The sequence below is a fragment of the Mastacembelus armatus genome, chromosome 24 (assembly GCF_900324485.2).
Source record: "Mastacembelus armatus chromosome 24, fMasArm1.2, whole genome shotgun sequence".
Taxonomy (NCBI): Eukaryota; Metazoa; Chordata; class Actinopteri; order Synbranchiformes; family Mastacembelidae; genus Mastacembelus; species Mastacembelus armatus.
The window spans coordinates 1,782,655-1,809,340 of record NC_046656.1 but is presented as its reverse complement, the minus strand read 5'-3'; the positions used below and the strand labels follow the sequence as shown (position 1 = coordinate 1,809,340).

At 41.3% G+C, this 26,686-nt stretch overlaps 2 protein-coding genes across 2 annotated transcripts in view; both read right to left on the bottom strand.

Annotated features, from left to right (window-relative positions):
- stxbp6l (syntaxin binding protein 6 (amisyn), like) overlaps positions 1-745 on the bottom strand; it is a 37,901-nt gene extending 37,156 nt beyond the window's left edge. The window contains exon 1 of the mRNA XM_026318775.1: positions 612-745. The gene's annotated coding sequence lies outside the window, so the exon portion shown is untranslated. The remainder of the gene's footprint in view (positions 1-611) is intronic.
- Positions 746-4,444: 3,699 nt separating this feature from the next.
- Positions 4,445-26,686, bottom strand: part of ddhd1b (DDHD domain containing 1b) — a 280,385-nt gene continuing 258,143 nt past the window's right edge. Inside the window, exon 13 of the mRNA XM_026317958.1 lies at positions 4,445-5,656. Within this exon, the coding sequence (XP_026173743.1) occupies positions 5,472-5,656 (185 nt within the window). The 3' untranslated portion in view covers positions 4,445-5,471. The remainder of the gene's footprint in view (positions 5,657-26,686) is intronic.

Below are 26,686 nucleotides of genomic sequence, written 5' to 3'. Positions count from 1 at the left end.
TAATAAAAATAATTGTTAGTATCATTATCAGAAAATGAAAAATAATCCTAACTATAAAAATTATTAGGAACTATCAAACTTAGCTATTAGCTATTTAAAGTATTACTATATGTTACTTAGACTGCTTAAATGGTCTCCATTATCTCAATCAATCTCTTGAAAATATAAGTAAAAAACTTTACAACAGATCAATCTATTTGGCTTTTCATTCAATTACTGGAAAAAAGACATTAACTAGTGTTTGTTGATGTTATATTCACAAACTCAGCAGCAGATCACCATAAGGTTAGGCTCGCAATACTCACCAAAATTAGTTACAGTTAAATCTTTAACTTATCCATTCACCAAATTACCTTCACCTCAAATTGTTTACATTGATTTTAAAGTTGCAAAAGTGGTCAAATACTTAAATGTGGATATCAAAGATAACTTAGTAAAATATTGTCTATTTCAAAGGTTAGTTTGTAATAGAATGCACTTTCAAGAGTGAAGCATTTTCTATAATCCACTTAGTGGAATATATACTGTTTTACTGAAACACAATCCTCCTCTTTTATTATTTTATTAGTGATTCCAAATTTGTTGGTCAAAAAGGTCTAAGGTTAGCCTACCTGTTGTTCTTTACTCCACCAAAAAGTCTTGACTCCTCCAGTGGTTTGAATCAAACGTTAAATAGTTAATCTCTTAAATTCAGTCAGTATTTTCAAGTATTCCAGCATGATTTTATACACACCAAGTGGCGTGCCTTGCTGTGAAGGCACAAATAAACCACAGTCCATCCCATTTGAAGAGGTTGGCAGGCACGTGATTAAAGGCTGGAAGTCAGAGAACAGTCACCAGCTGTCTTGTAGACAGAGCCAGGGCTGACTAGCACTTTAACTGCAAGGACAAGGGTGGATGTGTGTTGCTTTGCTATGGAGAGTATGATAAATTAAGTAATAAATACTATATGAGGTTTTTAAACCAAAAATTGTCAAAACAGTATTAAACAATTTAAACTTATATGTTCTTTAATCACATTCACAGTTAAATAAATAAAATACAGCCGATTTTAACAATACATAAAAAGAAACCAATATGTATTTAACAGATCCCAAGTTTCTTTGGCTATTACTATGTCATTTTATTTATTTATGTATTTATTTTTTATGTACTCAGATTTGCTGAATGTTACAAATGTATTGTATTATGATCATGGATTGCACCTTTACACTAGTGCAGGGAGTACACTCACAAAATGAGTGAGAATACAGTCTGCAGTTAGTCAGTATTGTCATTTTCAATTTCTATCATTCATTTATTCGGGGAAAAGGGGACAAAAAACATCATTCCAAAGGAAAAGACAAACGAGCTGAGACACTGAGACAATACCTGCAATTCTAGTAACAGACATGGCGTATTGTTATACAATACAATATGTATTGTATCATGGGGGCTGTATAGTTATACATATTGCATCATGAAGTTATTTTTCAATACTGAGGCAAGCTTGAGGAAGGATCTAGTAAAGTGTGATAATTTAAATAGAATAATTCATAAGAAACAAATGGAATAAAGAAAAGGAAAGAGCATAAATATTAAAGATGCACCACAAAATAATGGATAAAAAGACATGCATTATGGGTTTTTTCTTGTTTTTTCCATACTTGTATATATTCTGTCTCTGTTTAAAGATTCAAAATGTGGCTAAAAATTAATATGCAGTTACAACCAAAATATTACTGTCACAACCGAAATGTGGGATATTTTGTCAAAAAAAATATAAGTTTGTTACTACTCTTACTACTAGGTATTAGTACTAGTACTATGTTATACATATTAGTATTTAGTTTAACGCTTAGTGTCTAATTTGTGTGAATGGTGTGTGTGAGGGAAATTTTCAACAAAATACCTTTAAAGACAGACATTACATGTGTGACCTGTGTGAATTCAACAAAGACTTTGGGGCTATAGGGAAATGCAGGAAGCAGAAGAAAGGACAGGTAGTCACACAGACTTGATCATTACATTACTGACCAGTGTGTATTCACTTGTGTATTTGTCATGTAAGTGTGATTTACATGTGACTGACTGTTGTGTAAATTTAAACTGCTGAGAAGGTATAAAAGTCTGATGTTATATGTATTCTGCCAACTTGCCATCCTATAAGTTCTACTTCTTATTTACTTTTTGCCACAACACTGTGAAAATCCAAAATTAGACATTTTACACACACATACCTGATGCCAGACTAATTCTGAATAAGCAACCATGAACAGGCTCCAGTGCTGTGGCCTAAGGAGCAGGCATCATTAAGGCTGGAAAGGAAGTGGTGTTCCACAAATTTAGAGGAATTTTACCTAGCCTGGAAAAAGTCTATTAACATATAAAAAAGCTCTCCGTAAAGCCAGAACTGCATACTATTCATCACTAATAGAGGAAAATAAGAACAATCCCAGGTTTCTTTTCAGCACTGTAGACAGGCTGACAAAAAGTCACAGCTTTGTTGAGCCCAGTGTTCCCTTAGCTCTAAGCAGTGATGACTTTATGAGTTTCTTTACAAATAAAATCACAACTATTAGAGATAAAATTCAGCAGATGCTTCCTATACCTGCCATAAATGAATCTTCTACTACAGTAGCTCTTGAATCATCTGTAAGACCTTAATCATGTTTAGACTGCTTCTCACTCATAGATCTCTCTGAATTCACATCAGCAGTTGCTTCATCGAAATCATCAACGTGTCTCTTAGACCCCATCCCAATTGGACTGCTTAACGACACCTTGCCATTAATTAACTCATCTTTATTTGACTTAGTAAATTTATCTCTAGTATCAGGCTACGTACCAAAGGCCTTTAAGACTGCAGTAATCAAACTCCTACTCAAAAAACCTAGTCTTGCTCCAGGAGTCTTGGCTAATTATAGACCAATATCCAACCTACCATTTATTTCTAAAACTCTTGAAAAAGCTGTTGCTAAGCAGCCACTTACACAGGAATGAACTATTTGAAATTTTTCAGCACATCATAATACAGAAACAGCACTGTTACCAACGATCTTCTCTTAGCCTCAGATAATGGACTTGTTTCTATACTTGTCCTCCTAGACCTTAGTGCTGCATTCGACACCATTGACCACAACATCTTATTACAGAGACTGGAGCATGTGACTGGTATCAGACGAACAGCATTAAAATGATTCCAATCCTATTTATTGGACAGATTCCAGTTTGTTCATGTCCATGATGAACCTTCCACACACACAAAAGTTAGTTATGGAGTTCCACAAGGCTCTGTGCTAGGACCGATTCTGTTCACCCTGTACATGCTTCCTTTAGGCGTTGTTATTAGGAAGCACTCTATTAATTACCTGCCTTTCAGGTAACCTTGAACCATCCCTTAGTTATGCTGCTATAGGCCTAGGACGAGGACCATCAGTGCACTGAGCTCCCCTACCCTAACCCTCCCCTCTCCTTTCCCATATTCCACCATTGTACGTCACTAACCTTGTGCTCTCTCTCTCCCCTAGTTTGTGCTCTCTCCCTCTCTCTCTATTCTCTCTCTGTACCTTCTGCAGGTGTCCCTGGTCCTGGACCTGTATATCGCTGATGTGCAGTTACTGGCCCCCCCAACCTGCAGTGTCTATTTGTTGTTTATTGTTGCTGTTCTTTTCTCTCTCCTCTATCCACTCACCCCAACCGGTCGAGGCAGATGGCTGCCCAAACTGAGCCCGGTTATGCTGGAGGTTTCTTCAGTTAAAGGGAGTTTTTCCTCTCCACTGTCACCAAGTGCTGCTCTTAAGGGATTTGTTAGTTTTTTTGTAAAGTGCCTTGAGATGATTGTATTGTGATTTGGCACAATACAAATAAAATTGAATTGAATTGAATTGAATTGATTAGTTACTAAGTTTGTCATGTGTTTGAACTTTGATGGGTGGAAAAAGAAATTATTGTTCCCATCTTAGAAAAACAATCTTAAAACTTACAACACTTAAAAATAGATTACTCTCTTGATTCACAGAGACCAGTGAGACTGTTAGCCAATCAGCAGCAAGCACGTTGACGGACTAACCAGATGGATTCCCCACCCAGCGCGGAAAGACACAAAAAGACACACAGACAGATACACCCTGAGAGAGACTCAGCGATTGAGAGAGTTTTGCAGATTTGCAGAGCTACAGACAGAGAATGGACTCCAGGCCTGCAGTCGAGGACTTCGGGGAACGCCTATGTCTCTCCTGGAAACCCGCTGGCAGACTTCACTCAGACACAGACCAGAACGGAACAGGCCGAGCCTCAGTAAACCTGGGGTCAAGCAAGTAACCCATGGCTGTGCTGGTTGTCTCGCACTAATTTCAGTTGGTCTCCATAGTTACTTAGAGCTTCCTCCTAAACTGCTGTTTAGACCTCAGACTCAAACCCATAAATTAATTTCAAGATTTCTTTTCCAAAAGTGCAAACAACGTAAGGTTATACTGTTATGTTTTATTCATTAATTCATCTAGTTTCTCTGCTCAGCTATTCTTCTGTTTTCCCCCTATGCAAACAGTTTGCATGTACCATATGTACAGTTTAATAAATCTTAAAAGATATCTGTGACTGGCATCATTAATGTTATTTCACACAGTAAATACATCACTGAATCAGGCAACTCTCACTCAGATTGTAGACTGTTATCCTGTATTGGATTGGACTGGTTGATCCGCCATCAAAGGATCTGGTGCCCCAAATTATGAAGATGGTTTATGCTATTTATAATTTATAAATGAGACATAATAATCCTTCATGTTCAATACATATATAAAGATATATATATTGATATTCGCTACACCACACTATGTTAAATTCTAACATATTATTTAACGTACAAATAACACAAGCATGAGGTTAGACATAAAAAACAGGCAGGGCTACAGGTTCAGCAGCACAGACCAACAGAAGCATTGTGGTCAGACAAATAACCCTCAAAAGGGATCGCTGACACAGTCCACACAGCATTACACATGAAACACTGGTGTTTGTAGAGAGAGGACCAGAAAACATAAGACAGACTTTGAGCACAAACACTTCACTGATGGATGGGTCTGGACCACAGTCTTAAGCAAAGGTCATATTGAGGTTAGTGTGTGTAAAATGGGAGGAATTTATATGACATGTAAAACAGGAAAATAATTTGTATGTGCTTGTGTCTGTGTTGGGTCAATTCATTTTCAGTTTGCTCAATTATGACATTCATTTCAAAAAGATTCCAATCAAATCAAAAACAGTAGAATCAATCACTATAATATGGATTATATTTTCTTTTACAAGTTAACTTAAATACATACATTTCTAAAACTGTGAAAAAGATCATTTTAAGAAATTGGGGAATGAAGAATGGAGCCTCTTTCTTTATTTCCAAAAATTGGGCTTTCAGTTTATATTTCAGAAAAGTGTGAATAGAACGTGAATTGACCCCAGCCATGATTGGCTTCATGAGGTTTGCACTTATGTTATGAGGTATCTTCATTTTCTCCTGCAGGTTCAGGCAGCTCTTGTGGTCTGTACATGAACGTGAGGAGGAACAAAGCAACATCATAGGAGCACCAATAAGCTGTGTGTGAGGTCACTGCTGACCAATAGCGACTCTCCACCAAGCCCTCGCGCAGCTCAAAGTCGATGCGTCTCTCCAGTTCCACTGCAACAGAGAAAGTGGCAGATTAATAGCCAGCTACATAATGACAGAAAAGTATATTTTACTTAGTAGTTCTTAAGGTTCTTGGTGAACTCCGGTCAGTGCTCGCTCACATCAAACATGAAGACTCTTTTTTTTCCTTTTGGCTGCTCCCTTCAGGGGTCACCACAGCGAATCATCTGCCTCCATTTAACCCTATCCTCTGTATCCTCCTCACCCACACCAACTTTCCTCATGTCCTCCTTCACTACATCCAAGAACCTCCTCTTTGGTCTTCCTCTAGGCCTCCTTTCTGGTAGCTCTAACCGCAACATCCTTTTACCGATGTATTCACTGTCCCTCCTCTAAACATGTCCAAATCATCTCAATCTGGCTTCCCTGGCTTTTTCTCCAAAACATCTAACATGAGCTGTCCCTCTGATGTATTCATTCCTGATCCTATCCACCCTCGTCACTCCCAGAGAGAACCTCAACATCTTCAGCTCTGCTACCTCCAGCTCTGCCTCCTGTCTTTTTCTCAGTGCCAATGTCTCTAAACCATACAACACTGCTGGTCTCACCACTGTCGTATACACCTTTCCTTTCATTCATGCTGAAACTCTTTTGTCACACATCACACGTGACCCGTTCCAACCTGCTTGCACACGTCTCAGAAACTAAGCCTTCTGTACACAGGCCTGTTTTAAAGGGTTAATGGGGCCACTTGGTTGTCAAAAGTAAAAATCACAAATTTTACCTCTTCCCAACAGGGGAAACCATCAAGAATGCATGACTATATAGTGTCATGGCTGTGCAGTCAAAAAATGTTGTTATAATGGCAGTCAATGGGGCAAAAATATCCACAAATAGTAAATAAGTCAGAAAAAATTAAAATCTGATGCAGCACAAAAACTAACAATACATCAAAATCAGTGTTGTTACTAATCATTGACATATCAAAGACTATGATAGGGGGGAAAAAAATATTCAGTCCACAATCACTTTTTATATTGCAAATAAGTCATTTTGTGTTTTTGCCCCAAATCTGTGACATCACTTATGAAATTGGCATTTAAAGAGCTAAAATCCTGGAAATTTTTTTAACATTTAGTAGGTTTGATCAGGACTGAAGTTGATTAACAGATTTATGCAAAAAAAAGTTGAAAAAAATATTTAACTGATATATCTTATCTTATTTTATGCCACTTTTATCGTAATCAAAGGGTACTGAATTTGCCCACAGTGTATTATCGACCTATAGAAAATTTCTAAATCATATTTCCAAAATTTATGTCAAATTACGGTTTGTCACCACAAATCATTCCATTTTGCTGAAATACAGTGAATGTTATGGCCAAATTAAGAGTGAAAAATGACCCTCGGTGGATGAAAACATCCTGAACAGCACATGAGAGTTAAATAATAAAATAAATATGGACTACATTTCCACCACAACCATAAAAATCTGAACTTTAGAAAGGTTATATAATTTAGAATATACTTTGAACAGTGTGTTGGGTCCTGACCCTGGGTCATTATTTATCTTTATTTTCGTTTTCTCCTGTTTTGTGGTTAGAAGCTCAGGGTAGAATACCCTTTTCTTTGGTTTTGTTTGGTCAGGTAAGTTTAGGGTTTGCATTAGAGTTTTGGTTTGTTGTTTTGGGCATTGATTATTAATATTATTATTATTGACTATATTCAGCAAATAAATTGCTAACTTCACTTAATCTCGTTTGAAATTCTGGCTTCTTCTTGAGAGTGGTGAAGCGTGGAGAAAGCAACCCATGTTACGTTCTGGTTTCCCCTAGGCTGGGCATAACAAGTGTATTACATTATGTTGCTTTGTCTTCATGTTTACTGCATTTAACAAATGGTATATAAACGTTAAAGGGCACAGCTTATATGTCTTATGCTTACCTAAGATGTGTTCACAGGCTTGATGTATGTTTGTAGCCTTGCACTGCATTCTAAATAAAACAATTTTCAAATCCTGTGCATTGTGGTTACTTTTGAGCAAAATTAATATAAAAAGTAATCACTTTAGACTTGGGGGCTGCAAAAACACATAAGTAACTGTGAACGAAGACACAGTAAATGTGTTAATTAATCACCATTTTCTGGTATATGCTATTCATAAATATGCTGCTAATGTTATCTAATTCTTCTGTGAAGGCTTGAAAACATCAGATCAATTTCTTGGTAATGCATTATAAGTAGCTTATTAATACACTTACAAACACCTTCCACATAGCTTACTGACAAAGAAAGTATTGTCTTGTTAATGGTTTATGAACACATATTTGTAAGTGATCCACAAATATTAATAAGCATCTAATAAAGGCTTATAAATACGTAACTTCTGATTGTTAATGTCTTATAGTTTATTAACGCACCTTATTATAAAGTGTTACCAAAAATCCTAAATGAGCATACCTTTTCCTACGTGTTTGTTCTCCTTAAAACAAATTTAGGGCTGTTATCTGTCCCTGAAAGCACCTAGCTATACTAGACAGCAAAGTGAAATTCTCAATTTTATCTCTTTACCTTCTGACGTGAAATTGACAGGTGACTGTTAATCACAGAAGCAGAGTTATTAGTCCACTCCAGAAGTGAAGGATAAAAATATATGGTGTTACATCAATATCAAAACTAGGGGGCACAAATATACAGGGTGAAAAATATATATACCTGCATATTTTAACAGTTTGCAAGTGAAAATATTCCATTTGTGAGCACAAATGTGAAGCTTGCTTGCACAGAAAGAAGAGTTTCTGTCAGTAAATGCTGTTGGTTGCTTTTGTGATTGACTGTGCATTCAATGATTGATAAGACCCAGGACATGCTGTAGAAACTATTTGTCTCGGCTGGCCTAGGAATGCCTTGGTATCCCCCGGAAGAGCTGGAGGAAGTGTCTAGGGAGAGGGAAGTTTGGGCATCCTTACTTAGACCATTGCCCCTGCGACCTAGTCTTGGATAATGGATGATGGATGGATGGATGATTGATGGTGAGTGTAGGTTTAATACACTGTACTTTATTCCTATTATGGTAACATTAATTATTTATTAGTCAAACAGTATTTCTTCTAAAGGTGTGTAATTCTATAAGCTAACTTTAATATTATCACCACCTTGGATGTAAACAATGGCTAATGACGTGACATTTGATTAGTTAAACTGGATAAGTAGTTGTCAACATGTCTGTATCAGACAAATTATAATATGTCCATAATGCTGCAAAACAATTGCATAGTGAGTCTCAATGGGTCTAATTCGAACAAAACCGTCACCTGAGTAGAGTCTCAGGGAGTCTGTAGGATTCAAACAAAACCGTCACCTGAGTAGAGTCTCTGGGAATTAGGGCCCAAACAAAACCGTGTGAAGGGAGTCCCTGGGAGTTTCTGGCTTTCTGGGAGCCCCGGGTGGTCCTGGGTCCTTCAGGTCATGCAAGCTGAGTAGAGTCTCAGTGAATTGTGGTCTCATATCAGGCTGAGAGGTTAGTCCAAAACGAGACAAAAAATATCATTGACTTGACTTGAGTTCTGGAATTCGAACAAAACCGAAATTTCTGTGGCCTGGGGGAAGCTGACTCAAACGTATTTGGGTAAAACCAAGCAGGGCTTTCAGGAAACAGAAACTCGGGATGAACCCGAGGTCTGTGGGAGACCCAAAGTAAACTAACCCCGCGGTCTGTGGGAGACCCGGAACAACAAGAACCCCGGTGCAGCGTCGATAGTGCTTTTGAGCTTAAGGCCAAGAGAGAGTATTGGTACCAAGGAAAGACCCTCATGCTTTCTACAACCACACTGTAGACACATATAGCAAAACATTGAACTGGTGTACAATCACAACAAAAGCTAAACATCTAAGTGTAAAAGAATGAGTAGAAGTGTTCACTCTAACAACAGAGGAAGAAGATCAATTAAAGGAAATTCCCTCATATTTATGGTCTACAGGAGTAGCAGATGTAGGGAAAATCAAAGGAGTAGAACCAGTTAAAATAACACCCAAAGGTACCTTCAGGCCCTTTCAGAGACGATATCCACTAAAACCTGAAGCTGCTGAAAGAATTAAACCAGTATTTGACTCATTACTAAAAGCAGGCATTATCAGAGATACCTAGAGCTCCACTGGTACCAGACCCACACACCCTGCTGAATGACGTCAAGCCCAGCTCAAAGTGGTTTACAGTCATTGATTTGACAAAGCCATTTTTCTCTATTGAAGTTGACAAACAATGATAATTTTGGGTTGCATTTGAGTTTTTGGGCAAAAGATGGACTTTGGCGTGGATTCCACAGGGTCATTGTGAGTCTCCTATTATCTTTTCCCAAGTAATGTCTGCTAACTTAGCTAAGTTTTCACCTCCTGCAAGAGTCAAACACGTATTTGTATGTAAATGAAATTTTGATATGCTCTGAAACACAAGAACAATGCAAAACAAACACCATAGCTCTGCTTAAGTTTCTAGCAGAACAGGGACACAGAGTGAGTAAGAACAAACTACAGTTACCTAGGTCACGACCTTTCACAGCAAGGGAGAGCTCTAGACTCAGACAGAAAAGAAGCTATACTTAAAGTACCAAAACTACAAACTAAAAGACAGATGATGTTTTTCTTAGGTATGACAAACTTCTGCAGAGAAGGGATACCAAACTATTCAGAGTTGTCTAGTCCATTGTTGAAATTGATTTATGACACACCTATGGCAACGTATGATGAAATAAAATGACTGAAATTGCAGAAAAAGCCTTTAATGATCTTAAAAAGACCTTGACCATCACCTCTATTTTAGGACAGCCTAACCATTAAAAATGTTTCATGCAAACTGTTAATTGTAAGAATGGTCACATGACTTCAGTGCTGACTCAGCCTTATGGGGACAAAACAGGCCCATTGCTTATTATTCTGCCCAATTGGATCCAATAGCAAGACCAATGCGTGTGTGTATTCAAGTTGTTATTGCAGCCTCCATGACAGTCCAAGCTTCAGCAAACGTTGTGTTGTTCCATCCTCTGACAATAAAGGTTCCACATGCAGTCTCTGTCCTGTTGTTGCAAAACAAGATAACATACATGTCTCCAGCTAGACATTTATCCTCCATGACTACATTGCTTTCACAGCCACATCTCACTAGTGAGCGATGTACAGCCTTTAATCCTGCTACATTAATGCCTATAGATGAGGATGGTGGGCCACGATTGTATTGCTGAAACTGAGAATAGAGTGTTGCCCAGGGTTGACCAAACTGACACACCTTATAAAGATGCTGAAATGACAATGTTTGTAGATGGATCTTGTAAAAAAAAAAAAAACTCAGACTGATCTAATTCTACTGTTATACTGTTGTAACCCTTAAAGATGTTTTAAAGCTGAATCACTACCATCTCATTTATCATTGCAGGCTGAGGGACTTATTACCATAACAGAAGCTTGTAAATTATGAGAAGTAAAAGTAGTTAATATCTACACTGACAGCAATTATGGATTTTCAACTGTACATGTGTTTGCTCATCAGTGGAAGAACAGAGGAATGATTACATCATCTGGTAAGCCCATCACACACAAAGACTTTATTTTACAGCTGTTAGATGTTGTGTAGCTACGTAAAAAGGTTGCTAATTGTAAGTGCAACACAAATGTGAGGACTAGATATGATTTCTTTTGGTAATTGTAAAGCTGATGAAGTTGCTAAATCAGTAGCACAGAAACCACTGCCTTTACAAGCTACAGTTACAGTTGAACATCTTGATGAGCAGATACTTAAAGACATGCAGAACAGTGTACCTTAGAAATGAAAAGACTCATGGGTAACAACAAAAACAAGAGAAAAGAGTGTAAATTATGTAAAGATGAAAAGTACTGTTAGCTAAAAGTTTATTTAGATATGAAGCTGTACTGACGCATGCTAATGTGCATACGTCAGCAGGAGGGGTGGTAGATTAGTAAACATTGTGTTTACAACATATGGTTTTACAAACTACTCTAAAAAAATTGTTAACAATGTGAAATATGTGTAAAAATAATCCACAGGGACAGATTCTGACAAGAAATAGTGGAAAGTTACCACTACCTGAATATCCTTTCAACACATTTGCATGGATTTTATTGAACTAAATAACTGTGAGGGAAAGAAATACTGTGTAGTGATCATTGATGCATTAACCAAATGGATTGAAGTGTTTCCAGCAAAGCCTCCTGATGCACTAACAGCTGCTGAAACACTGACAACTACTATTATTCCCAGATTCGGAATTCCAGAGAAAATCTATTGTAATAATGGTACATATTTTGTAAACCAGGTAATTAAACATCTTACTGCAGTGTTATCATCTTCCTCAGTTAAAACCATTCATTAAGGAGGATGCTCACATGACTGAGACCATTGCTGATTAGATGGCAAAAATGTTGTATCTGTGATTAATGCACAACAGGAGGGTCCTGAGCCTGAACCTGACTCTAGACTGAAACCAGGAGAATAGGTCTTTGTAAAAATCATCAAGAGAACGTATTGGTGTTCTCTGTGCTGGGAAGGACCTTACCAAGTACTGCTGTCCACACCCATGGTTGTGAGAATTGCTGAAAGACCTTCCTGGATTCAACACACTGTAAAAAGGTAAAAGTACTGCCTGAGTTATTCTGTCAAACCAGCAGGGACTCACTCTAAACTCCAACTAACCTGTGGTGAAGTCTGGCTACAAAGGGGTGTGGAACCAATAGGGACCACTCGTCTCAAACCAGTGAAGAAACCAACCACACCCAGGGGAATTAGGTGAGTGAGGAGTAGAGTGACCTGGGGAGAAGACTGCTCAGAAGTACATTTTGCCATGGAGGGTCCAATATATCGACCCTGGCACCCCTAGACTATTTTGTGGGGTGAAACTGACAATAAGCATATTGACTGTCATATTGATGACCACAGTTATGTTGATTTTGTTTCTCTTCGAGAAGGGTTTGCAACAGCCGGAGAACGCTACTCACTCCACTGATATAAGACCTGGTATTTTTTCCTCCCTTGAGAAGGAATTGCTACAGCCAGGTAATGCCATGAACAACACCAAAACCAAACCTAGGACAAAGAGAGCTAATGATGTGCCCACGTTTATCTTTGGGCCAATGAGACTCAAACTGCCCAGTTTGATTTTTGTAAAGTAGTTAACTGTGGTAATGTGTGACAGGAACAGCTAACATGGGCAGACAAGTATATTTATGTCACTAACATATGTAAGGTTACACTGATAAGACTTAATCCACACAGTGATCCAACAGGCAGCTGTTTGCTTCCACCTGCCCTCCAGCCAGTAAACAATGTCTTTGCATTATTTGATGCCACCTATTCCTGCTCTTACTATACCTTTCTTTACACCTTATAGTAGTAATTATACCTGTTTTTGAGAAATTCCACGTCAGGGAGAAAGGTCGGTGATCTCCGCTGGTGCAACCCTACCACCAATGTGACCACTCCTGGGGCAGGCTATGAACCTTCCTGGTTCACTGACAATGTTACTGCACGTGCTGACCTGTGGTGGTATTGTGGGGGAACCCAATTGAGACCAGTGCTCCCACCTGATTGGCAGGGAAGCTGTGCTCTTATACAATTGGTGATGCCGTTTTATGTGTTACCTCTGTCTGGTTCTTCCCTAGACAGCCCACACCGTGTGAAAAGAGACACTGCAGCAGCTGGCAGTTTTGATAACAGAGTGTATATTGATGCCATCGGAGTGCCCAGAGGAGTTCCCGACGAGTACAAGCTAGAAACCAAGTTGCAGTAGGGTTTGAATCTTTTCTGTTTTGGTGGTCAAACATTAAGGCAAAGGCAAAGGCAAATTTATTTGTATAGCACCTTTCATACACTACACAATTCAAAGTGCTTTACAAGGCATATAATTACATTAAAAGCATTGAAAAGAGCATTTAAAAATAAACACATTTAACATAAAATAAATTTAAATCAAGTAAAGTAAATTAAAATAAGACATAAAAGCACATTAAGAAAACAAGGATCAACAATTATTCGAAGGCAGCAGTAAACAACAGTGTTTTCAGTCCTGATTTGAATGTGCTGACAGTTTGAGCAGACCTCAGGTCTTCAGGAAGTTTGTTCCACAAGTGAGGAGCATAGTGACTGAATGCTGCTTCACTTTGTTTGGTTCTGGTTCTGGGAACACACAGTAGACCTGTCCCAGATGACCTGAGGGGTCTGGAAACCTCATAGGGAACTAATATATCTTGGATATATTTTGGTCCACAACCATTTAGTGCTTTATAAACTAGCAATAAGATTTTAAAATCTATCCTTTGACTAACGGGAAGCCAGTGTAGTGATCTGAGAACTGGTGTGATATGGTCCAGTTTCTTGGTGTTTGTAAGGACTCTGGCAGCAGCATTCTGGATTAGCTGCAGCTGCCTGATTGACTTTTTGCTAAGACCTGTGAACAAGCCATTACAATAATCTAACCTACTGAAAATAAATGCGTGAACAAGTTTTTCTGCATCTTGTTTAAACAGAAAACCTTTTATTCTAGCAATGTTTTTCAGGTGGTAATAGGAAGATTTAGTGATGGATTTTATGTGGTTGTTAAAATTCAGGTCTGAGTCAATGATTACACCAAGGTTTCTGGCTTGATTTGTAGCTTTCAATGACATGGAGTCAAGGTGAGCAATGACCTTTGACCTTTCATTTCTGTCTTGTCTGTATTGAGCTGGAGAAAATTCTGGCGCATCCATTCTTTGACTTGATTAATGTGTCATCTGCATAGGGGTGGTAGTATTCCATAATCTGAGCAAGAGGCAGCATGTAGATATTGAATAAGAGAGGACCAAGAATAGACCCCTGAGGAACCCCACATTTCATTTTTGTTCGCTCAGACTCATAGTTACCAAGTGAGACAAAACAGTCTCTATCTTGTAAGTAAGATTTTAGCCAATTTAACACTGAGCCAGTAACTCCCACCCACGCGTCTAGTCTATCAAGCAGCACATCATGATCAACTGTGTCAAATGCAGCACTGAGATCCAGTAGTACTAAAACAGAAGTTTTGGATTCATCATTATTTAAATGTAAATCATTTAAAATTTTAATAAGTGCAGTCTCGGTGCTGTGGTGTGCGCGAAATCCACACTGAAGTGCATTAAAAAGATTGTTTTGCACCATAAATCTGTGAATTTGTTGAGAAACTACTTTTTCAATTATTTTTCCCAAAAATGGAAGATTTGATATTGGCTTGTAGTTACTTACTGCTGAAGCATCTAGATTAGGCTTTTTAAGAAGAGGTTTTATGACAGCAGTTTTTAAGGCCTGGGGAAACTGCCCTGACTGAAGAGAACTATTGACAATCCGCAACACATCTGGAGCTAAGCTGTTAAAAACATTTTTTAAAAAATTTGTTGGTAAAATATCTAGGCAGCATGATGTACATTTTAATTGTAGAAGCGTTTCTGCCAGAGCTCTGTGATCAAGGAGATCAAAATGTTCTAAAAAATGTTCAACAAAAATGTTGATTGGATAAATTATCTGTATTACAACCAGCAGAGATTCATTAACTACACTAGAGATGCTTAGCAGAGCAGTTAGGTAAAACTAGTCTTATGACCTGGCAGAACCGGATGGCATTAGACACGTTACTGGCTAAGGAGGGAGGTGTTTGTAAAATGTTTGGATCTCCCTGTTGTACCTTTATTCCTAACAACACTTTCCCAGATGGATCTGTCACTCGAGCTTTACAAAGACTACAAGCCTTATCTGAGGAGCTCGCTGAGAATGCTGGTATTGACAACAACTTCACTTCTTGGCTAGAGGGAATGTTTGGTAAATGGAGCGGTCTGATCCAGTCCATACTCATCTCAATGGCTGTGATGACTGCTATTTTAGTTACCTGTGGTTGCTGTTGCATTCCATGTATTAGAGGCCTTTGTCAATGCCTTATTGACACAGCAATTAACAAACAAATGTATCAGTCCATTTCGCAGGATGACCAAGACCCTGAAACTTCTCCAGAACCAATGAAGGAAGACCTGACTGTGTCTTTTACCGACTATGATAAACTAAACTTCTGAACTGTAAGGCACAAATGACTCCAACACTGAAAATTCCTACAGGAAGTGATGTTGTGATGACTGTTTGCCCATAAAGACAGAAAGTTATGACATTTTTTTCTCACTTCTACAAGTTATATTTTAGCATGCTAATCATTTTAGATTTGTGATTGTGATCTTGTTTGTTTGTTTAATCATAGTTATGATTTATGATTTTACTGTTTTTCCTATAATAGTAATAATTCTGATCTTTCTGTGTGTTTTACCAGAATAATAATCATTAATGATCTGCTAAACATTTTCATATAGTAGTTATGCTAAGCATAAACAGGAGAGATGTGTTAGAGAAATTAAACTGGTTACCCTCCTGGACCTGATCCACCTTACTTTAGTATAACTGAAACACTTCTGAATAGGGCCTATTGTGTATTGTGGAAATATAATTGTTGCTCTCAGTGAGCACAGTATGCTCTAACCTTGACTATTTGATAAGGGCCTGTGAGGGGTCAAAGATAAAAGATTGAATTATTGTAATCACTGGTGTAAAGACCATATATGGGAAGTGAAATATTACTGAGCATATACTGGTGTAGAGACCATATATAGGAGGTGAAATATTATTGAGCATACACTGATGTAAAGGCCATATATGGGAACGAGCTGAGCAGCAAGAGTTACAGTTGAGAAGGGCGTAATCAGACTATATAACCACTGTGTGTTTCCTTGTTTTCAGTTCTTTGGCTACTTGCATTAGAAATAGTGTCACAGAACTCCAGATATATCTGACTGTATTTGCTCATGTAATCTGTTTTGCTGTGGAAACAATAAAAGTATAGAATCTTTAATAGGCTACTGACTGATCTCTTCAAATAAACCAACTCGGGGGGACACAGGTGCAGTGCATGTCCCAACAAATTGGGGGCTCGTCCGGGATTTGAGGAGATCTGCGATTGGACATCAAAAGACAGATCAGATGCACTCCACTGAAAATTCTGGCCGGCCATAGAAAGGTAAGCAGAAACCTGTTTCATCAAATTCTGCATATTGGCTGAAACATTAAATTAAGAATTTCGGTGGGTGAGTTGACCTGTTCCTAAATTATTGCATGAGCAAACAGTAGTAAATGTGCACATAAGTGATTAAGGAAAAGGGTTAGAGTCGCTAAAGAAAAGGGTTAGAGTCCCTATAAAGAAAAGGGTTGAAGTCCTCACCGGATCGGCGTATCTGGCGAAAGGTAGAGGTTAGAGGCCTTACCAGGTTAGTCTACTGGTAGAAGTCCTTGGTTTGGCAACCCCCACAGTAGGCTACTTGACGAAGGCTGTTTTAGCTGGGACGGCTGGATCCCAGGGAATTCAGGACGTTGCGTTTGGGCATTTATCCAAATTAAGTGAAGGTTTGAAATGATATAGTGTTGTGAATTTTTTATGTTTTGTTTGTATGTCTGAAACCACACAGGTGTCTTGAACATGAAAAGTTGAGCTGTTGAGCTGTGGATACCTTGCGGTGTTAACTAAGCAGCTGATCAGGAAGTTGCAAGAGAAGTAGTGTTCAATTGGGTCAGTTGCTCGGATGTACTCCATACAAACTGACTGGCTTGTGTGGTATAGGGAAAGTTGTTTTGTATTGAGAAAAGGTTTCATTTACAGGAAAAATTCAAGGAGGTAAGTAAAAATGGACGAAGAATTTGATAGGGAAATAAATGATGATGGGTGGGGTCCCGGAACGAAGAGATGAAAACCGGTAAGTGATCAGATTATCCATCTCATGCAAGCGGTGAGTGGAAGAGAAAATCCAAAAAATACAGACAAAGCTAAAGAAGACATGAGAGTTTTGGTACAAGAAGTAATGAAGGAGAAAGGACTATCCCCGTCCATGAGAGTGCCGCTGAAAAATACCTTGTGGAAAAAACAAGAGGAGGTTAGAGAAGAAAAGGAAAAATTGGAAAAAGATATTGGGGAAGCAGGAATGTTGAACAAGTCCAAGTTAAAGAAAAAGGTAAAAGATTTAGAAGAATACAGAACTAAGCTCTATGATGCCTGGGTGTGTTGCACATGTGCAGACTCTTATAATCAGGAACCGAAACCAACGTCAAAAGGGAGGAATAGAAGCGAGCCTGCACCTCCTCCACCGCCATATCAGAAAGTGAAACCCACCGCCCCCCCGGCGCAGCTCTACCCAGTGTTGACAGTTACAGGAGGAAGTTTAGATATAGAGCCTGCAGCAGCTGTAGGAAGACACAGAGTGAGATAAAGAAAAAGGGACAATGGGGAAGATGCGCAGCCAGAACAAGAGGCATTTGAGGCTAGGAAAATGAGAGAGCTGACAAAAGAAAGGGAAAGAGAAACTAGAGAAGCACAGATGATAGTCAGACTCTAAAAAAAGAATATAAAGGTAAGGTATTGGCCAGGGGAGAACTGCAGGGAAATTGGAAGGAGGAAGAGAGTGAGTGGATAGAACAGGGAAGTTGTATCAGAGAGCGAAGTAATTGGGAAGAAGAGGAGGAGGATGACAGAGAGGTCCTCCATCAGTCAGGCCAGAAACCAGGGCATGCTACTCAGAACGTAGATCAGTAAAAACCAGTTCTACTTGTCATTGTGTATCGTCCACCTGTCCCTTACTCAGAGTTTTTAACTGAATTCCCTGACTTCCTGTCTGATTTAGTGCTTAGATCAGATAAAGTCATTATAGTGGGAGATTTTAACATTCATGTAGATGTTGAAAATAACAGCCTCAGCATTGCATTTAATTCTATATTAGATTCAATTGGTTTCATTCAAAACGTTAATAAACCCACCCACTGTTTCAATCACACCGTCGATCTTGTTCTGACCTATGGTGTCGAAATTGAACATCTAATAGTTTTTCCCCCAAATCCTGTTTTGTCAGATCATTCTTTAATAACTTTTGAATTTAAAATGATGGATCACGCAGCATTTGGAAGAAAATTCCACTACAGCAGATGTTTATCCGACAACGCTGTTAATAAATTTAAGAAAATGATTCCATCTTTATTTACATCTATGCCAAGTATAAATATAGTGGAGGGCAGCTGCTTCAATCCCACTCCCTACAAAATTGATCATGTTGTTGACAGTGCTGTAGCTTCACTGCGTGAAACGCTTGATTCTGTAGCCCCTCTGAAAAAAAAGTTAGTGAATCAGAGAAGACTAGCCCCATGGTATAATTTACATATTCGTACCTTAAAGCAGGCATCACGAAGGCTGGAAAGGAAGTGGCGTTCCACAAACTTAGAGGAAATTTTTCTAGCCTGGAAAAACAGTGTACTAACATATAAAAAAGCTCTCCGTACAGCCAGAACTGCATACTATTCATCACTAATAGAGGAAAATAAGAACAATCCCAGGTTTCTTTTCAGCACTGTAGCCAGGCTGACAAAAAGTCACAGCTCTGTTGAGCCCAGTGTTCCCTTAGCTCTCAGCAGTGATGAATTTATGAGTTTCTTTACAAATAAAATCACAGCTATTAGAGATAAAATTCAGCAGATGCTTCCTATACCTGCAATAAATGAATCTTCTACTACAGTAGCTCTTGAATCATCTGTAGGACCTCAGTTATGTTTAGACTGCTTGTCTCCCATAGATCTCTCTGAATTTACATCAGCAGTTGCTTTATCGAAATCATCAACGTGTCTCTTAGACCCCATCCCGACTAGACTGCTTAAAGACACCCTGCCATTAATGAACTCATCTTTATTGAACTTGGTAAATTTATCTCTAGTATCAGGCTACGTACCACAGGCCTTTAAGACTGCAGTAATCAAACCTTTACTCAAAAAGCCTAGTCTTGATCCAGGAGTCTTGGCTAATTATAGACCAATATCCAACCTGCCATTTATTTCTAAAATCCTAGAAAAAGCTGTTGCTAAGCAGCTATCAGACCACTTACACAGGAATGAACTATTTGAAGATTTTCAATCAGGATTTAGAGCACATCATAGTACAGAAACAGCACTGTTAAAAGTTACCAACGATCTTCACTTAGCCTCAGATAATGGACTTGTTTCTATACTTGTCCTCCTAGACCTTAGTGCTGCATTCAACACCATTGACCACAACATCTTATTACAGAGACTGGAGCATGTGACTGGTATCAGAGGAACAGCGTTCCAATCCTATTTATCGGACAGGTACCAGTTTGTTCATGTCCATGATGAACCTTCCACACGCACAAAAGTTAGTTATGGAGTTCCACACGGCTCTGTGCTAGGACCGATTCTGTTCACCCTGTACATGCTTCCTTTAGGATATGTCATTAGGAAGCACACTATTAATTACCACTGCTATGCAGATGACACTCAGTTATATCCATCTATTAAACCTGTTAACACAAACCAGTTAACCAGACTTCAAGCCTGTCTAACTGACATAAAGACCTGGATGACCAGTAACTTTTTACTTTTAAACTCAGAGAAAACAAAAGTCATTATATTTGGGCCAAAAAATCTCAGAAATAACTTTTCTGAAATTATAGCTACTCTAGATGGCATAACCCTGGCCTCCAGCACTACTGTAAAGCCTTGGAGTTATTTTTGACCAGGACATGTCCTTTAACTCACACATAAAACAAATCTCTAGAACTGCATTTTTTCTCCTGTGCAACATTTCCAAAATTAGGAACATCCTGTCTCAAAATGATGCAGAAAAACTAGTCCATGCATTTGTTACCTCAAGGCTAGATTACTGTAACTCATTACTATCTAGATGTCCCAATATCTCCATAAAAAGCCTCCAATTAATCCAGAATGCCGCAGCCAGAGTCCTGACAGGAACTAGCAAGAGAGATCATATTTCTCCTAGATTGGCTTCTCTTCATTGGCTTCCTGTAAAATACAGAATAGAATTTAAAATCCTTCCTCATATACAAATCTCTTCATAATCAAGCTCCTTCATACCTTAAAGACCTCATAGTACCATATTATCCCAATTGACCACTTCGCTCTCAGAGTGCAGGTCTACTTGTGGTTCCCAGAGTTTCCAAAAGCAGACTGGGAGGCAGAGGCTTTAGTTATCAAGCTCCTCTCCTGTGGAACCAGCTCCCAGCCTGGGTTCAGGTGGCAGACACTCTCTATACTTTTAAGGCTAGACTTAAAACCTTCCTCTTTGACAAAGCATATCATTAGGGCTGGCTTTCAGGTAACCTTGAACCATCCCTTAGTTATGCTGCTCTAGGCCTAGACTGCCTGAGGACCATCGGTGCACTGAGCTCCCCTACCCTAACCCTCCCCTCTCCTCCCCCGTCACATGTGCTCTCTCCCTCTCTCTCTGTTCTCTCTGTACCTTCTGCAGGTGTCCCTGGTCCTGGAGCTGTATATGGCTGATGTGCAGTTACTGGTCCCACCAACCTGCAGTGTCTATTTGTTGTTTATTGTTGCTTTTCTTTTCTCTCTCCTCTATCCACTCACCCCAACCAGTCGAGGCAGATGGCCGCCCAAACTGAGCCCGGTTCTGCTGGAGGTTTTTTCTTCCTAAAGGGAGTTTTTTCTCTCCACTGTCGCCAAGTGCTTGCTCATAAGGGAATTGTTAGGTTTTTAGTTTTAGTTTTTGTAAAGTGCCTTGAGATGATTTGTATTGTGATTTGGCGCTATACAAGTAAAATTGAATTGAATTAAAATAAAATTGAATTATCTGCTTTCCTCTTTCCAGATGACACACCAAGTACCCTCCTACCTGTCTCCCTGATCACTTTAGCTGTAGCTGTCCAGTCATGTGGAAGAACCTCCTGACCTTCCAGAGCCTGTTTCAGCTCCTCCCTGAAAGCCACACAACACTCTTCCTTTTTCAACTTCCACCACTTAGTCCTCTGCTCTGCCCTTGTCCTCTTCATCTTCCTCACCACCAGAGTCATCCTACACACCACCATCCTATGCTGTCTGGCTACACTCTCCCCAGCCACTACACTTTGCAGTCACTGATCTCTTTCAGGTTGAAACGTCTGCACAAGATGTAATCAACTTGTGTGCTCCTGCCTCCACTCCTATATGTCACCCTATGCTCCTCCCTTTTCTGGAAAAATGTGTTCACTACAGCAATTTCCATCCTTTTTGCGAAGTCTACCACCATCTGTCCTTCTGCATTCCTGTCCTGCATACCCATCACTTCCCCGTCACCTCTGTTTCCCTCACCAACATCCCCGCCGCCCTGGACCCATCTGATAAACTAATCGAAACAGGCCCTATAGCGCCCCCTGTAACGATTTGAAAATTGCCATTCAAACCAAACCATTTACTTTGTCAGAATTGTACCAGATTTGGCACACACGTCCGTTAGGGCGTCCTGATCCTAAAAGCCGAACGGACCCGTGCCCTATTTTGCATGTGGTTGCCTTGGCGGTGACCAGATCTCGCCATTCGTTTCCTATGGGAATTTTGCAAAATGTCCAGCTTTTGTCAGAACGGTACCAGATTTTGGCACAGACCCTCCGTGGGGGTCCAGTAAAAGGACATGGTCTACTTGGGGGGGTGTGTGGGGGGGGGCGGATAGCGCCCCCTATGCAGTTGCACTTACTTTGTCCAGCGTTTGTCAGAACGGTACCAGATTTTGGCACAGACATCTGTGGAGGTCCAGTAAAGGACATGGTCTACTTGGTGGGGTGTGGGGGGGGGGCGGATAGCGCCCCCTATGTACTTGCACTTACTTTGTCAGAACTGTATCAAATTTGGCACAGACCTCCGTGGGGGTCCACTGATTGACGTGGTCTATTTCGGGGGGGGTTTGGGGGGGTTCGGATAGCGCCCCCTATGTACTTGCACTTACTTTGTCAGAACTGTACCAAATTTGACACAGACCTCCGTGGGGGTCCACTGAATGGACATGGTCCACTTGGGGAGGTGCGGTCTCCTCGGGGGAGGGTTTTGGGGGGGCCGCCGATTTTTGTGACGGTCGATTCGGTAGTGCGGGGGCGGTTTGGGGAGGCGTTTCGTTCGGGGAGGCCGTCGCTGGGGGAGGCGGTTCCTTCGTGGACGCGGCTCGCTGGGGGACGCGGTTCGCTCGCGGGGGGGCGGCGCGCCGGGGGAGGCGGTCCGCTCGAGGCGAGGGCCGCCGATCATCGCCGCTTGCGGTATTATTTTTTTTTATTATTCTATTTTTTACCCATTCAACCTCAAATTTGACCCCCTGAACGTGTGTGAAAACTCACCAAACTTTGCACCCCCCTCAGAATCGCGTGAAAATTTGATATTTTATGGGTTTCATAAACGACCTCAAAAGAATGGCTCTGCGGCGCCCCGACAGAGGTCGAGATACATTGGGGCCTATGGGAGGTCATGTGACACTTTTTTCATTGTACAGTCACCAGCTTTGGCATGTTTTATTCTTCATGATAGGCCAAGCAAGAAAGCTTATCGTGTCCAGGTCGTGTGACCGACAGGAAGTCCACCAGCTGGGGGTTTTATCTCGAGGTCATTGAGTTCGTTGATTTTGCTCACCTCGTATTCTTTCGAACTCCTCCTTGGCTTTTGACCGATCGAGCTCATCTTTGGCCGGCGTCACCTAGACCCATGGGGCTGCAAAAGTTATCCAAATTCTTTGAATAAGTATTACCGTTTTCCTTTGGCGGGCACTGCAAGTTGGCCCAGGTTTTTGGCTCGCCGCCAGTTCTTCAACTTGTAATAACTCTCACGCGCATGGTCGGATTGGAATCGGACCAATTGATGAATTGTACTCCCGCCGCCCTGGACCCATCTGATTAAACTGAATCGAAATAGGCCCTATAGCGCCCCCTGTATAACGATTTGAAAATTGCCATTCAAACCAAACCATTTACTTTGTCAGAATTGTACCAGATTTGGCACACACGCCCTTTAGGGCGTCCTGATCCTAAAAGCCGATTGGACCCATGCCCTATTTTGCATGTGGTTGCCTTGGCGTGTGACCGGATCTCGCCATTCGTTTCCTATGGGAATTTTGCAAAATGTCCAGCTTTTGTCAGAACGGTACCAGATTTGGCACAGACATCCGTGGGGGTCCAGTAAAGGACGTGGTCTACTTGGGGGGGTGTGGGGGGGGCGGATAGCGCCCCCTATGCAGTTGCACTTACTTTGTCCAGCTTTTGTCAGAACGGTACCAGATTTGGCACAGACCTCCGTGGAGGTCCAGTAAAGGACATGGTCTACTTGGGGGGGGTGGGGGGGGGCGGATGGCGCCCCCTATGCAGTTGCACTTACTTTGTCAGAACTGTATCAAATTTGGCACAGACCTCCGTGGGGCTCCAGGAGAGGACGTGGTCTACTTGGGGGGGTGTGGGGGGGGCGGATGCCGCCCCCTATGTACTTGCACTTACTTTGTCGGAACTGTACCGAATTTGGCACGGACCTCCGTGGGGGTCCCCTGAATGACGTGATCTACTTGGGGAGGTGCGGTCTCCAAGGGGGAGGGGTTTTGGGGGGGGCCGCCGTTTTTTGGGGGACGGTCGGTTCGGAGGGCGGGGGCGCTTGGGGAGGTGTTTCGTTCGGGGAGGCCGTTCGTTGGGGGAGGCGGTTCGTTCGTGGACGCGGCTCGCTGGGGGACGCGGTTCGCTCGCGGGGGCGGCGCGCCGGGGGAGGCGGTCCGCTCGAGGCGAGGGCCGATCATCGCCGCTTGCGGCTATATTTATTATTATTTTTCAGCGAAACAACCTCAAATTTGACCCCCTGAACGTGTGTGAAAACTCACCAAACTTTGCACCCCCCTCAGAATCGTGTAAAAATTTTATATTTTATGGGTTTCATAAACGACCTCAAAAGAATGGCTCTGCGGCGCCCCCGACAAAAATCGAAATACATTACGCCAATGAGAGGTAATTTTACATTTTTTTCATTGTACAGTCACCAAACCTGGCACATCTCTTCTTCATGTCAGGCCAAGCAAAAAAGCATATCGTGTCCCGGTCGTGTGACCAACAGGAAGTCCACCAGCTGGGAGGTTATCTAGAGGTCATTGGGTTCGTTGATTTTGCTCACCTCGTATTCTTTCGAACTCCTCCTTGGGCTTTTGACCGATCGAGCTCATTTTTGGCCAGCGTCACCTAGACCCATGGGGCTGCAAAAGTTATCCAAATTCTTTGAATAAGTATTACGGTTTTCCTTTGGCGGGCGTGGCAAGTTGACTTGGGTTTTTGGCTCGCCGCCAGTTCTTCAACGTTTAATAACTCTCACACGCATGGTCGGATTGGAATCGGAACAATTGATGAATTGTACTCCCCGCCGCCCTGGACCCATCTGATTAAACGACATCAAAACAGGCCCTATAGCGCCCCCTGTATAATGACTTGAAAATTGCCATTCAAACCAAACCATTTACTTTGTCAGATTTTTACCAGATTTGGCACACACGTCCTTTAGGGCGTCCTGATCCTAAAAGCCGATCGGACCCGTGCCCTATTTTGCATGTGGTTGCCTTGGCGGTGACCGGATCCCGCCATTCGTTTCCAATGGGAATTTTGCAAAATGTCCAGCTTTTGTCAGAACGGTACCAGATTTGGCAAAGACCTCCTTGGGGGTCCAGTAAAGGACGTGGTCTACTTGGCGTGGTGTGGGGGGGGCGGATAGCGCCCCCTATGCGGTTGCACTTACTTTGTCAGAACTGTTTCAAATTTGGCATGGACGTCCGTGGGGCTCCAGTAGAGGACGTGGTCTACTTGGGGGGGTGTGGGGGGGCAGCGGATGGCGCCCCCTATGTTCTTGCACTTACTTTGTCGGAACTGCACCGAATTTGGCACGGACCTCCGTGGGGGTCCGCTGAATGACGTGGTCTACTTGGGGAGGTGCGGTCTCCTCGGGGGAGGGGTTTTGGGGGGCCGCCAGTTTTTGGGGGACGGTCGATTCGGAGGGCGGGGGCGCTTGGGGAGGCGTTTCGTTCGGGGAGGCCGTTCGCTGGGGGAGGCGGTTCGTTCGTGGACGCGGCTCGCTGGGGGACGCGGGTTCGCTCGCGGGGGCGGCGCGCCGGGGGAGGCGGTCCGCTCGAGGCGAGGGCCGATCATCGCCGCTTGCGGCTATATTTGTTGTTTATTGTTGCTGTTCTTTTCTCTCTCCTCTATCCACTCACCCCAACCGGTCGAGGCAGATGGCTGCCCAAACTGAGCCCGGTTCTGCTGGAGGTTTTTTCTTCCTAAAGGGAGTTTTTTCTCTCCACTGTCGCCAAGTGCTTGCTCATAAGTGATTTGTTGGGTTTTTAGTTTTAGTTTTTGTAAAGTGCCTTGAGATGATTTGTATTGTGATTTGGCGCCATACAAATAAAATTGAATTGAATTGAATTAAATTGAACTGAACTGTGGTTAATCCATATAACTGTGAAGTTTCATTGACTCTCATTGATGTTGTTGATGAACTATTGACTCTGGTTAGTTACTAAGTTTGTCATGTGTTTGAACTTTGCTGGGTGGAAAAAGAAATTATTGTTCCTACCTTGGAAAAACAATCTTAAAGCTTACAAAACAATAAGTTATTCTCTTAATTTACACATGACCGGTGAGATTTAAACCAATCACCAGTAATGATGCAGCACTTCCTGGACCAATCACATCGTGCCAAGCACAGTCACAGGACAAGCTAGATGGATTTCCCTGCCCAGTGTGGAAAGACACAAAAAGACAACACAGACAGACACACCCTAATGCAACCACAAGGGGGCACAATCTAGTGTCTTCCTGTGCTGGTCCCAAGTCTGGGTAAATGCAGAGGGTTATGTCAGGAAGGGCATCCAATGTAAAATTTAAGCCCAATCAAACATGAAAATCACAAATATTACTTCCATACCGGATCGGTCGCTGTATGGAAGTGTTCACAGGCTTAATGTATGTTTGTTATCCTGAAGGAGGATTTTGCTAGGAATGTTCTGGAGGTGAAGAGAGTGTCAGATAGGGTGATGAGTCTGAAGCTGGAAGTTGAAGGTGTGATGTTGAATGTTGTCAGTGGTTATGCCCCACAGGTAGGATGTGAGTTAGAAGAGATGGAGAAATTCTGGAGGGAGATGGATGAGGTGATTCAGGGTATCCCTAGTGGTGATTGGGGCAGACTTCAACAGAACA